The sequence below is a fragment of the Nymphalis io genome, chromosome 4 (assembly GCF_905147045.1).
Source record: "Nymphalis io chromosome 4, ilAglIoxx1.1, whole genome shotgun sequence".
In the NCBI taxonomy this organism is placed as follows: Eukaryota; Metazoa; Arthropoda; class Insecta; order Lepidoptera; family Nymphalidae; genus Nymphalis; species Nymphalis io.
In genome coordinates, this window is record NC_065891.1 from 13,841,653 (window position 1) to 13,855,133 (window position 13,481).

The window sequence follows — 13,481 nt, forward strand, 5'->3', positions numbered from 1 at the left end:
GGCACTAAGATGTTATGTCCCTTGTGTCTGTAATTACGCTGGCTCACTCACCCTTCAAACCGGAACACAACAATACCAAGTACTGCTGTTTTGCGGTAGAATATCTGATGAGTGGGTGGTACTAACCCAGACGATGGTTGGTATCATTCACCTTCTAGAAAACATATTTATGCTAACCATAAACCAATATTTCAAATAAGTTAGTGACTGTAGATCATAAAGCTATCTCGCTAATGGCCTTTTTATTTTTATAAAATTGGTAGGTGGTCCGGCAAATGGGCCACTTGATCGTAAGTAGTTACCGCCGCCACCGCTTATAAATATTGGCGCTGTAAGAAATATTAGCCCCTCCTTACATATCCAATGCGCTACCGACGTTGGGAACTAAGATGTCTTTTGTGCCTGTAATTACACTGGCTCACTCACCCTTCAAACCGGAACAATAATGTCAAACTAGGTATTATTGTTTATCAGTAGAATATCTGATGAGAGGGTGGTATCTACCCAGAAGGGCTTGCACAAAGCCCTATCACCAAGTAAATTTATGGTTAGGCGTAGGGATTGTAGGCTTTTGATGTTTATTTATTAATTGTGAGTATCCGGCAATATCAAATCAATAACATTGAATGAAACCATAGACAATTTACTATTTTTTAATGATTTGACATATTATTACTAACATAAAGCTGGACCGAAGAATATCCAATTTTTTTTAAGTTATATTCATGATTATGCTGTTCACCTGGACGAATTCGGTCAAGGCGGCCAATATCAAGAGATTAGCGAACCACGCAAGACATATTATAGTGCATAAGTGTGTGCGCAAACACAGATACACTCTCTATTCCCTTACTCCTAATCCGATGGCCGGTAATCCGACACTATTCCAATAACGTTTGTTGAAGGGCCAAGATTGAACATGCAACTTTTACGTGTTCTGTTTAGGGTTTTTTAGTCTGGTCACATAATTTCTAAAAAGATTGACGAATTACAAAAGTGCTTGTATATTTTGATATTGAATTTTTATAAAAAATATAGTTTTAATTTCTGAACTAATATTTCCTTTTATTATCACTGTCAGTATGACATTATTTCAAATTGTTTCCCCTTGCTTATTTACCTAAATCCATTTGATTTTATTAATAATAATGTGCAATAAAAGATAATTATTGAATTATTCAGTTAATATCATAAAAATGAATTATCATAGTGAATCATGTGACCCATCGACGCCGAAACGACGTCGGCTCGGAGTAAGATACACGAGACCTACTCAAAACGGAGTTAAATCGCCAAATGCATCTATTATTAACAGCACGCCTATTCAAATGCGTCTTTCTTCGAATTTACCTAATAAGTGTGATTCGCCGCCGCTACCGTGCAATCAAATAGAATATTTATGTGAATCAACAAGTAATAGCTCAGTCGCTAGTGAGATACCATGTTCACCTGGAGTTTTTGAAACATGCTTCTTTAAGGATGTTGAAAATTGGGATTCATTTATAGCTTCCAAGAATAAAGAGAATATACTCATGGATTGTGGAGATGAATTTAATAATGAGTTTCAAACAAGACCAGAAGAAGAGATTAAGACGGCTGACTGTAGTATCCTAACATCTAGATGTGAAAAACTTTTTAGAGATGAAATAGAGCAAAGTTTCGATAATTTAAATCAATCTATAATAAATATCAATTGTAATAATGATGATAAGAGTTCTTTGTTTGAAACAAAAGACTCATTTTTACTAGATATAAGAGAAAGTGGAATTATAGCTAATCAAGAAAACACTAAAAGCGATGAAATAAGTAAATGTTCTAAAAATCAAGTTACTATAAATATGAACCAGAATAATTTTTATGGATTGCCTATGATTGTGAAGGGATTGTTTAAGACATACAGAAATATTGAAAAATTTTATGGTAATTTTTTTGATACTTTTTCATATTACAAGCAGAATATAAATATCATAATACTGTCTCAACTTCTACTACTAAAGTACTTGTAGAAATCTCATTATTAATGTGTTTATTAGAATAAAGATATATTTAATAGAATAAAATATGTGCAGCTGGCTTAATCTCTTGAGATTGGCCGCTGTGCTTGAAATTGTTGTGGAGGATACTGGCCAAAAACAAACATCTATCATCTAGCTTACTAGATTATGAAGATTAGAGTATTATATTCATTATCATACTTTACCAAAGTTACACATCATAGATCCTGTCACAAAGAAATTTATAAAAAGTTGGAATTTCAATAAAATAAATAACAAAACACCATATCAATCGAATAAATAACATTTAATACAATAGCTTCAAAATAGGTTTTTGAAGATTGGATCTAATTTGCGTAACTCCATCCAATTATTACCATTTGAAAATCAAAAATATTTTTATAAAATTTTTGGTACATAAAATATTACTGTATATATGTACATACATACATACATAGGCTTTGGTAATATTGATAAAATTATCCATTAAATCAGTTGTGCTTAAAGGTGACTGTGTTCTACCTGTATGGTTGTGCTTGTTTAAATAAAGTGAACAGTCTTAATTTTTCCATGAGATATTTCCATTTCAAGTTATCAAGCTTTAATATCAAATAACAAAGATATACTAAAAATGTTTGCTTAGTCTTAAACCACTAAAGCTAGTAGGTACCTTAATAGGTAGGTACCACCCACTCATCAGATATTCTACCGCAAAACAGCAATACTTAATATTGTTGTGTTCCGGTTTAAAGGGTGAGTGAGCCAGTGTAATTACAGGCACAAGGGACATAAAATCTTAGTTCCCAAGGTTGGTGGCGCATTAGCTGTAAGCGATGGTTGACATTTCTTACAATGCCAATGTCTAAGGGCATTTGGTGACCACTTACGATCAGGTGGCCCATATGCTCGTCCACCTTCCTATTCTATAAAAAAATAATAATAATAATAAAAGGTAAACTGCTGGTCAAAGTGTCCTCATACTATGAACCTTTAAAGGTGATAAATATAAATTGTTCATTAAAAAAAATATTGAAATGGCTTTATCTTTAACAGACTGGCAAGAAGAATGTCTTAATTTAGATGCTATCAAGGAAAGGCGTAACCTTATATATGCCTTGCCAACCAGCGGAGGAAAAACTTTAGTAGCTGAAATATTGATGCTGCGTGAGATTCTTAATAGAAAACAAAATGCACTCTTTATTTTACCATTTGTAGCCATAGTTCAAGAAAAAGTAAGAAATTTCATTTTATAATAATTTCTTTGTATCATATATGTATAATGTAAGTAAAATAGGAAACAATGCTATTTACAAATAATGCAAATTTATTTAATTCAAACTGTATATCTTGTATGTTTAATTTATTTTCAATTCAATATTGTATTGTCTTCATTTTGCTATTTGCATTTCTTTCATGGGATCTTGAACCTTATTTTGTATTGCGTTTGATTTATAGTTAATTAAATAGAAATAATTTTCAGATTTTGTCCTTAGCACCATTTGCACTGCAGTTAGATTTCTTAGTAGAAGAATATGCAGGTGGTAAAGGGCACATACCACCGAAGAAGAGGAGAAAGAAGAACAGTATATACATTGCAACGATTGAAAAAGGCCTCGCATTGGTCAGAAGCCTAATTGAATTGGATAGACTACAAGAGATTGGCTTGATTGTCGTAAGTTATAATTTACTTCACTTGCAATTTCTTGATTGTTTTTATATTTGTAATTTTAATGTTTTTGTATTGAAATGCTTCATGATGAAAGAGGTATGTTGCTTGAGTTTTTATACCAGTTCTTTAATTATTGGAAATGGTTAAAAGATACCTTCTTATTATTTTATTCAGGTTGACGAGTTGCATCTGATTGGAGAATCAGGACGAGGCAGCACACTTGAAATGTTATTGACAACCGTTATATTTGCTAACAGTAAGTTTTATTTACCTAAATATGAAGTGTGAAGTTAGAAATAATTATCTTTTATACATGTTTCACTATCATCCACAAATGTCTTCTTTCTCCGGCTTAAAAAGCACAGTTATAACATCATTGTGTCAGATATAAATTAAAATGTGTTGAGTAAGTTGTGCCTGAAGCGAGCTTTAAGCTCTCTTGTTCTTGGGCTCAATATATATAACATGACATTGCAATCATTATTTTTTTTAAACTATGGTTTTTTTTGTTGTGTTTTTTCTTCGTATCATCGACAGGTGTACTGTTTGGGGATGCGAAACCGCTTGTATCACTATTTGAGAATGAAAAATATTTTACATCCCGGACTTTTATAAATAATTATAACAAATATTAATGTATTTGGTTTTCTTACAGAGGGTATACAAATCGTAGGAATGAGTGCAACTATAGGTAACCTCCCTGATTTAGCAACTTTTTTGAAAGCTGATGTATATGAGAAGCAGTTCCGTCCAGTTGAGTTGGTGGAATATGTGAAATTGGGCAATGTTCTGCACAGGATTGTGTGGGGCGCGGGCGGGATGGAAATTGTGCCCGATAGAGAACTCTCCTTTGATGTGAGTATTACTGTAATCAACAGTTGGGTCCCCTATTCGAAAAAAATTTAGAAACTTGTCGTCAACACGCAACAAATAGTCATAATTTGCAAAAGTAATTGTCAATATTTTTGTAGAAAATTCATGTTTCTGGGATTCATTTTATTTCATCATACAATGCATATTTAAAACTCGAAATTAAATGAAGTGCCGAGTGGCTTTTAGACAATTTAGGTTCAAATATGCACAGCGTTTTGTTACTTTTGCGTAAATATTCTGCTATTGTTACTTTATATTGTTTTATATGAGGTATTATCTAGGGAAGCATCGATAAATAGATTTAAGCTAACTCGATCAAACGTCGGAGTAATGCAAAGTGTGGCTAAAGCAATATGTTATATGATGTTTATCAATTACCTAAAAGATAATTTTATATATAATGACAGCTTAAGATTACGATGCCCTTGACATGTCACAAGGATAAAAAATCCCTAATACAATAGATTAAAAAATCAATGCGGGTTCGTCTCGTACCTGACATTGCGTATGGCACGAGAAGTAAGCGTGCGTGTGTTGGTGTGGGGCAGTACTCGCGCGCGGGCGCGGCGCTGGACCCCGACGCGCTGGGCGGGCTGGTGGGCGAGACGGCCCCGCGCGCCGCGTGCCTGCTGTTCTGCCCCACCAAGCGGAACTGCGAGAACGTCGCCGCGCTGCTCTGCAAGCTGCAGCGGAGGTCGGTGCCGCTGACGCCCTGCGACTCCTTCGTTTGTCTTTCTATAAGAAGTTACATCTCTATATAAGCTGTTTTGATGCGTGTGTCGTTTCAATGTTATTTAAGGTTATTATGCAATTCGTGAGTTCATGGATGATAGCACACCTTGGGTATGAAACCATCGCCTTCTGGCTATTTATTTTTATACTAAAAATTGGTAAATACCTACATGACGTGATATAAATTCGATGGTTTCTGTCACCGGTTCTTCTCAAATCAGGGTAATTCTTTTCCGAACCGGTGGTCCGAACCTATTTTGACTATCAATAAGCAAGTGTAATGCTTCTATGTTGAATAAATGATTTGATTTGATTTGTTATAATCATTCATTATGTTGCATATAATTTTTTGATATTTCAAATAACAGCTTTCCTGTATCCCCATAGTTTAATGCAACATACCGAATGTTGCATCGAGGATTATCAATCGATATTATTGCAATTGGATGGTCCCTTAAATGTTTACTTATTAATTGATTATTTTACAAAAATATTGCCTTCAGTAACACTCGCCGCCAGATACTGTAAGCTCTACTTAACGGGATAAAATTTATAATAGTGAAATGACAAACCACCGCGTTGAAGAACGCGTCGCTTTACAAAAAGCGCTTCGCAACGAGGGCGCGGCTGTGGATCTAATTAGATTTGTGCGCTTCGGCGTGGCCTTCCATCACGCGGGACTGGCGGGCGAGGAGCGAAGTCTGCTGGAGCACGCTTTCAGGTGTGGGGAGGAATTGGAATCATAATTATTAATGTTCAATCAAATATTTAATGTTTTGTATGATTTCGCAGCGCGTACAATGTATTCGTCCGTCGATAGGTCTGGCGTGATCTCGGTGCTGTGCTGCACGTCCACCCTGGCCGCCGGAGTCAATCTCCCCGCGAAGAGAGTGATCATTCGCGCGCCGCTCATCGGCAGGGAGTTCATAACCCTGGGCGCCTACAAGCAGATGGTGGGGCGCGCGGGACGAGCCGGCGCGTGCGAGGCCGGTGAGTCGTACTTCCGTCGACGTCGACGTCGACCGACGACGGCGCGAGAGCCGCTAGTAACGCGTCGGCGCTGACCAGGCGAGAGCGTGGTGGTGTGCGCGGCGCGCGAGTGGGCGCGGCTGCGCGGCGTGCTGGCGGGCGGGCTGGCGCCGGCGCGCAGCGCGCTGCGCGGCGCGGAGGGCGCGCTGCTGCTGAGCGGCGTGGCGCTGCGCCTGGCCGCCGCGCCGCGCCGCCTGCGGGCGCTGCTGCGCGCCGCGCTGCTGGCCGTGGCGCCGCCCCAGCCGTGAGTCCGCACTTGTTTACGTTTGCAGCCACCTCGGCGCCTTCATTTCTCAAGTTATTTTGAGCCACTTATGTTATTCTGGTCTCCCGTACTTGCGACAAATCTTACGTACGTATATAAAAACGGTCATACTGCGTTAGATAATTTCATAAAAATCTTTGTCTTCAAGGCGTCGTTTGTGTATCGTAGGGAGCTGGACGTCGACCGAGTCTGCGCCGACTCGATCCGCTCGCTTCTCGATAGCGGGGCACTCGAGATAGTCGATGGTAGAAATTCGGATCTTATCGACGATGACACCGAGTTGGCCGTTACCAAACTCGGAAAAGCCGCCATCAAAGGTATAACGGGAGTTGATTCAATAGTACTTTGTAATTTACCTATATACCCCTATATATGCGACACGTATAAAGTCCGGCCGCTGAAACAATACGTTACCGTCCAGTTCGCGAAATCGCGGCCCCCGTCCCCCACTTTCAATTATCGGTTTGCATTAATATGTGACGCTCGTTTACTTATTTATAATAATCTTTGGTAGGTGTAGAAAAAATAAATGAATTTGTTATAAAAATATAACATAAAATACAGTTACGCCTATAATTTCTCTCGTAAAATGTGGAGGGGCTCGACTTCCTGAGTGAACAGATCTGTACCATGTTAATACAGTACGTTTTCAGGATGTATGGAGTTGAGCGTCGCAAAGCGAATGTTGGAAGACTTGGAAATAGCATCACGAAGTCTTGTGCTAATGGGCAGCCTGCATCTGTTGTACTTGGTTACACCTCACGACTCCAATATAAAGCCCGATTACAGGCATTATTATTCGTTGGTAATGAACTTTCAAAAAATTGTTTTGGAACTTTCTAGAAATTGTTTATATGGAACTGGAAGCTATTAGTAGAACGAAACGCGTCGATAGGAATAGTGGTTACTTTCTTAGCCTTCTGCTAGGTAGACTTTCTGCTGACATTATAGCGCTAAGATCATCGAAAATTGATGTGTAAACATCTCGCCGCTCGGCACACGGCACGGTAGCAGTTAGCTGATAAAGAGTTACCCATTAATTCTCGTGAGTGTTTTATGTAATATACACCTTAAATCAAGCAGAGGACACAAGTGAAAAATAGTTCTATATCGTATAATGTTTTAAGTTACTTTGTTGCAGTACTCCGAGTTGGATGAAGAGGGCGTGCAGACGGCCAAGATATTGGGTATAACTGAAATGAACGCGATTCGGATGATGACTGGGAAACCTATTACTGTAAGTGCTCCGACTTTTTAGGGTTTACATCCGATCATAATATAGGTAGGCGGACAGGAAAATGGACCGCCTGTCGAAAAGTGGTCGGTTGGAATGGAGTAGTTTTTTTCTAAAATATTTTTGCTGAAGTATTAATTTTGTTTCCAGAACGTTCCGGAGAGTGTTCTATGTAGATTTTATATAGCGCTGATGTTACGTGATCTTTGGAGACAGATGCCATTCCCCGCAGTCGCCGAGAAGTACGTATACAATAACCTCAGAATTACGCTTTTAATGGCAAATTTGCAAACTCCAAATTTGATATCAAAAGTAAAAAGTAGCGACTTATTTTTTTAAATATAATTTTGTAAGGACGGAAGTGAATTAATCACAAAACTACGAACGGTAGGACATTTTATAAGGATACGACCGAAACATTTCAAACGAGGTAATTATGCGATACTGCACATCGACATCCCACGGACAGACGACGGTCGCCCCCAGGTACGGCGTGTCGCGCGGCGCGCTGCAGGCGCTCACGGCGGCGGCGGCGGCGGGCGCGGCGGGCGCGCAGCGCGTGTGCGCCGAGCTGCCGGCGCTGTGGGCCTTCCGCGCGCTGCTCGAGCCGCTCGCGCTGCGCCTGCAGCACTGCGCCGCGCCCGGCCTCGAGCGCCTGCTCGAGCTGCCCGCCGTGCGCAAGGTGCGGTGTGGAAAGTCGCGACAACCTACCACCTTATGATTCTAATATTTGGGCCACTAAATTATTTCGAGCTAGTGTCTCGAGCGGCCTTAGCTCGCAGCTGACCCGCAGTACCGGTGTGGTTGCAGGCGCGGGCGCGGCAGCTGCTGCGCGCGGGGTTCCGTCGCGTGGAGGACGTGGCGCGCGCCACGCCGGCCGAGCTCACGGCGGCCGTCAGCCATCTGTCGCGCACGGCGGCCGACCACCTCATCAGCTCCGCTAGGGTTAGTTCGGCGTCCAGAATGTGATGACCGCTTTTGGATTAAGTTTAAGATTCAGGGAGATAAAATTGTTACTTAACTTTCTAATAATTTAAGCTTTGAATTCTTAGTGTGTCGAGACTTTGCCTTTTATGTAATATATATTTATTTTCGAATTGTATTTAGTATTATAAAGTAAATTGTCCCACTGCAGAAGAACGTTTGGAGCTTATTCCACCACGCATTCCACGACGCTTATTAGTTACATAAACATGGGTTTGAACCCGCACTCTTCGGCTTAAGATTCAGGTATTTTAACGACATTCATGATATTATTAATTTATAGTTTTTAAGAGAGTTTCGTTTATTTTAACAGATGATGCTCATAGAGAAAGTTGAAAATCTGAGAGCGGAAGCTGAAGACGTAATGGAGGGCCTACACATGTGAAATGGGAGTAATTGATTAGAAAACTGTATGATATTATTATAAATTAAGGTCAAAAACATGATTATCTAACATTTATTTTGAAGAATGTACGTACGGTGATATAATAAAATAATAAACAATTACGGATTCAGTATATATTTTTATTTATCGCTTTTTATAGATACAAGGTTTCAATTTCAATATCGGTAACTTCGACTTCTTAACGGGCGGGTCCCGTATCTTAGTGAACTCCATGAAGTAGAACACCTCGTGTGTCTTGTCAAGCTTCTTGAGACTGAATCCCAGCTTCTGAACGTCTCGAACAAAGTCGTCCACGTTATCGAAACGACTCTCGACTTCGGCTATCAACAGATGACCGCTGGAAACGGGAAACAAACGAAAACAGTTTTTAAACGACTAGAACGCCAACGAGTCGCAAACGAGACGGGAGGGCTCACCCGACGCGGAGCACCCGGTTGGCCTCGAGCAGGTAGCGCGTGAGCTCGGTGCCCATGAGCGCCAGGCAGTACACGGCCACGTCGGTCTGCGCGGCGGCCAGCGGCGTGCGCGTGACGTCACACGCCTCCACGGCGGGCGCGCGCGCCACGAGGTCGAACGAGCGCACGCGCTGCGCCGCGCGCCGCGCCAGCTCCGCCTCGCCGCAGCCCATGTCCGCCACCGTGTAGCTCTTCGGCCTGGCGGTTAGTCGAGCGGCTCATTGTAGACTTATCTTGTATTCAATATTTTTAGATGCTAGAGTGCTGGAGGTCGATGTAGACTACAAACCTCTATGTGTACTGAATATTTACAGTAACGGCCTGTTGATGTCCCATTGCTGGGCTAGGGTCTCCTCTGCCTTTTGAGGAGAAGGTTTGGAGCTTATTCCACCACTCTGCTCCAATGCGGGTTGGTGGAATACACATGTGGCAGAATTTCAATGAAATTAGACACATGCAGGTTTCCTCACGATGTTTTCCTTCACCGTCAAGCACGAGATGAATTATAAACACAAATTAAGCACATAAACATTCAGTGGTGCTTGCCCGGGTTTGAACCCATGATCATCGGTTAAGATTCACGCGTTCTCACCACTAGGCCATCTCGACTTCATACTGAATATTTATAATTATTTAAATATGGACAAAAAAATATGTTTTTTTTTTACTACGATGATTAGACACAATACACTTAAGGATTTGTTCCGAGGACCTTTGTGTTGTAATTCAGTATTGGTTTTACATCTAAAATTAAAAAAGAACACGGATAAATAAACACAATAGCATAATATTTGCATATATTTACATTTTTTGTATCCGTTGAATGATGACATCTAGTGGCTTGACCGGCCACTTCTTCATTTGCTGCTGGTACCCTTCGTGGTATGTTTGGAATGCTGTAGGGTCTTCTTCAAATAGTTTCTGTGCATCTGCTCCAGTTGAGGTGTACAATTTTTCATTTAAAAACCGAAACTTTGCAGCTGGAATTATAAATGAGACATATTTATTATAATACACATCATAGAACATAGTCAGACATCACTCTCTCTTGTATCACAAAAACTAGTAGCATTCACTCATTCATAAAAAAATACAATAATTTTAAAGTCGGAAGTAGTCAATCTTTTTTTTATAATATAAATTATATAAATAAATATTATATAATTAAATATTAATTATATAAATTACCTCTCGATTAAAAACTAGTTATTGCATTTGTTTTGTTTTAAAAAAATACTTACCTAATAATAAAATTTATACATTTATTTCTGACATATAGTGTTACTGTGTGATATTATCTCCACACTATAGTAAGTTGATAAAAACGCAAATGTGCAGGAGCATTTCAAGTGATAAATTTATGTAATACTGTTCCTAAGAAACATGTTTAAATAAAATTTTTACACATCTATATCACATATATTGGTTTACATTATTCTCGAATCGGATTCCTGGATTTCAATCAAGTCATTTTTATGATTTAGTATATGAGCTAGAATTATATGAAAATGTAAAACACACAAACTTTAAATTAGTGTAAGATATAACGTTATAGATAAACAATTAGTCAAGATCAGTAAATCAAACTTACAAAAAAGCATAATTTATTACCCATAACCAAAAACCTTGTAGTGGCCCTGCTTGGGGATTGAATCCAGGACCTCGGTATCTGCGGCCTTATATCTAGCCACTAGACCATTAAGATATTATATATATTCCTTCTTTCTAATATAATATGTGACTTCGGAATTAAAACATTAAATATCAGTTACAGATGAAGTAATTTAGTGATAAATGAAAGCATTATTATACATTTAAGCCTCAAATTACAACTTCAATAGAAAATTAGACTACCTTTAAGCCTCTCCAACATCCTCTCTCGCAAGGCATTGCTACTACTAATATTTATAGTATTTCTATGAGTCTCCTTTTGCAAAACTGATTTCATTAATTCTTTCTTCCGTGCATTTTTAGTTTTAATTTTTTTCTCCTTTGAATATTCTTCATGAAACATTTTTTCAACATCGTCATTATTAAGTTTGTTTAATTTTTTCTTTTTCTCAAGAAGTATTAATTCGTCTAAATTATCTGTGTCATAATAATTTTTATGTTTCGTATTGCTTTCTTCCTCTTTAGGAGCATTTATAATTTTATTTTGTTTTGGTTTTTTATTTTCAATTTGTTCCATTTCGTCATTAGCAGGTTTTGTTATTGTTTTATCTTCACTATTATTTATTATTACATTAGCTTTTGTTGTTTTTTTAGTTTGGTTTACATGATTAACTATTGTTTTCTTAGTATTTGTATGCAATTTTTTTTTAGACTTAAAGTTGGGTTTTTTAATTTCATTTTGTTTTATACTTGGAGATGTATTATTTTTAATTGGTTTATTCCTTTCTTTCTGTAAGTAAAGCAATTTATATTAGATAAATTATAGGTGAAAACCATCTGTATATTATGATATTTCTATGTAACCTTCTTGTATAAGATGTTTAAAAATACGTACTTTTATAACATGAGATATTCTATATTTATAACTAATGTTCAAACGTATTTTAGCTAAAGCTGATATTCTTCCATTCCAAGCTGATATTATTCCATTCTAGTAAAAATTGTTAAACTGTGTGCCTTCGACTTCAACAAAAATAGCACTTAGGTAGGATACTGTTTACAGAGTTATTATAAATTTATAACTAGCATCAATATCTATGATTAATACTTACAGGTGCCGGTTTTATAAATTTCGATTTATTTTTGGGAATATCCTCTTCCCAATCTGGTATTTTAAACATTTTTTATGATTAAACCGAAATAAATAAGGCAATATAAATATAATTAATTTATAATTTGGAACAATATTTCAGTAACAACGTGGTTATGAAATTTGTAATTTTGTAAATAATAAAATGTCATTATTTCAATGTCAACTTGTCAGTTGTCAAAACTTTTTTAATTTAACATTAAATGATAAAAGGAAAACTATACAGCCTAGTCGAAATTATTTTAAAGTATTTGTAGCTAAAATATATTACATTCATATACATATATTTGGGAATAATGGGCTATAATATATATTTTTCAAAGAAATTAAATTTTTTGGCCATTAAAGGGATTTGAATTTGATTAAGACATAGTATCCGCATAAGTTAATGAAGATTTGATATTAATTTCTTAAATCAGGTTCAAAGTGATGACTTTGCCCTAATTAATTTCAACCATGGCAGCCATTTTAAATGGAAACTAACAGAAGAAGAGACGTCTGAACAGAAGATATTATAGTACACAATATACGCACAAGTGTGTGCAGTCATAGGTTTCTATTCCTACACACTTACTCTGATAATCCAGTGAGACCGCGAACCGACACATTCATGAAGAGTATAAACCTTGGGACAATGGGTTTACGTGCTTTCAGAGGCAAGCCAGTAAAATTTAAGCTCTGGGCGACTACTGAGATTTTTAAAACATCCTTTTGTATTTCACGACTTAATCGACTTATATGCCAAACTTTATTACAGTCCCTAACATTATACAGTAATATTAGTTTGGTATAGCTTATAAGTAACATAGTTGAAACTGATTGCGAGGAGGTAAATCCGCTAAAAATTACCAGCAGACTGGTTACACTGAACCGTTAACATTAGCACCTTCATCATAATAGATTATGTAAATACTATGATGATGATTTATGAACTAACATTTGTTACCTGCAACTGTAGAGTTCATATAATCATAAAACATTATAGTCGCGTTATAACGTAGAGTCGATTTCTGAAAAAGTATTCATTACATATATTATATATATTCATTATATATATTATATAAGTATTCAATACATAA

At 37.5% G+C, this 13,481-nt stretch overlaps 2 protein-coding genes across 4 annotated transcripts; one reads left to right on the forward strand and one right to left on the reverse strand.

Annotated features, from left to right (window-relative positions):
* Nucleotides 1–1,113: 1,113 nt before the first annotated feature.
* Nucleotides 1,114–9,295, forward strand: LOC126781608 (helicase POLQ-like). Of its 3 annotated transcripts, XM_050506527.1 has the most exons (16): nt 1,114–1,920; nt 3,048–3,226; nt 3,475–3,666; nt 3,838–3,919; nt 4,319–4,518; nt 5,085–5,230; nt 5,828–5,989; nt 6,089–6,258; nt 6,337–6,541; nt 6,731–6,879; nt 7,216–7,367; nt 7,704–7,799; nt 7,947–8,038; nt 8,283–8,478; nt 8,607–8,741; nt 9,094–9,295. In XM_050506527.1, the coding sequence occupies exons 1-16, from the start codon at nt 1,197–1,199 to the stop codon at nt 9,163–9,165; spliced, it is 2,952 nt and encodes a 983-aa protein (XP_050362484.1). In that variant the 5' UTR covers nt 1,114–1,196; the 3' UTR covers nt 9,166–9,295. The 3 variants fall into 3 exon arrangements, with proteins under 3 accessions (XP_050362484.1, XP_050362486.1, XP_050362485.1); XM_050506529.1 differs by lacking the exons at nt 8,283–8,478; nt 8,607–8,741; nt 9,094–9,295 and adding an exon at nt 8,227–8,247; XM_050506528.1 differs by lacking the exons at nt 8,283–8,478; nt 8,607–8,741; nt 9,094–9,295 and adding an exon at nt 8,188–8,244.
* Nucleotides 9,291–13,406, reverse strand: LOC126781611 (uncharacterized). The gene is made up of 6 exons (XM_050506533.1): nt 13,349–13,406; nt 12,365–12,417; nt 11,496–12,042; nt 10,447–10,621; nt 9,603–9,839; nt 9,291–9,523 (listed from the first exon to the last, which is right to left on the reverse strand). The coding sequence occupies exons 1-6, from the start codon at nt 13,380–13,382 to the stop codon at nt 9,310–9,312; spliced, it is 1,260 nt and encodes a 419-aa protein (XP_050362490.1). The 5' UTR covers nt 13,383–13,406; the 3' UTR covers nt 9,291–9,309.
* Nucleotides 13,407–13,481: the final 75 nt, after the last annotated feature.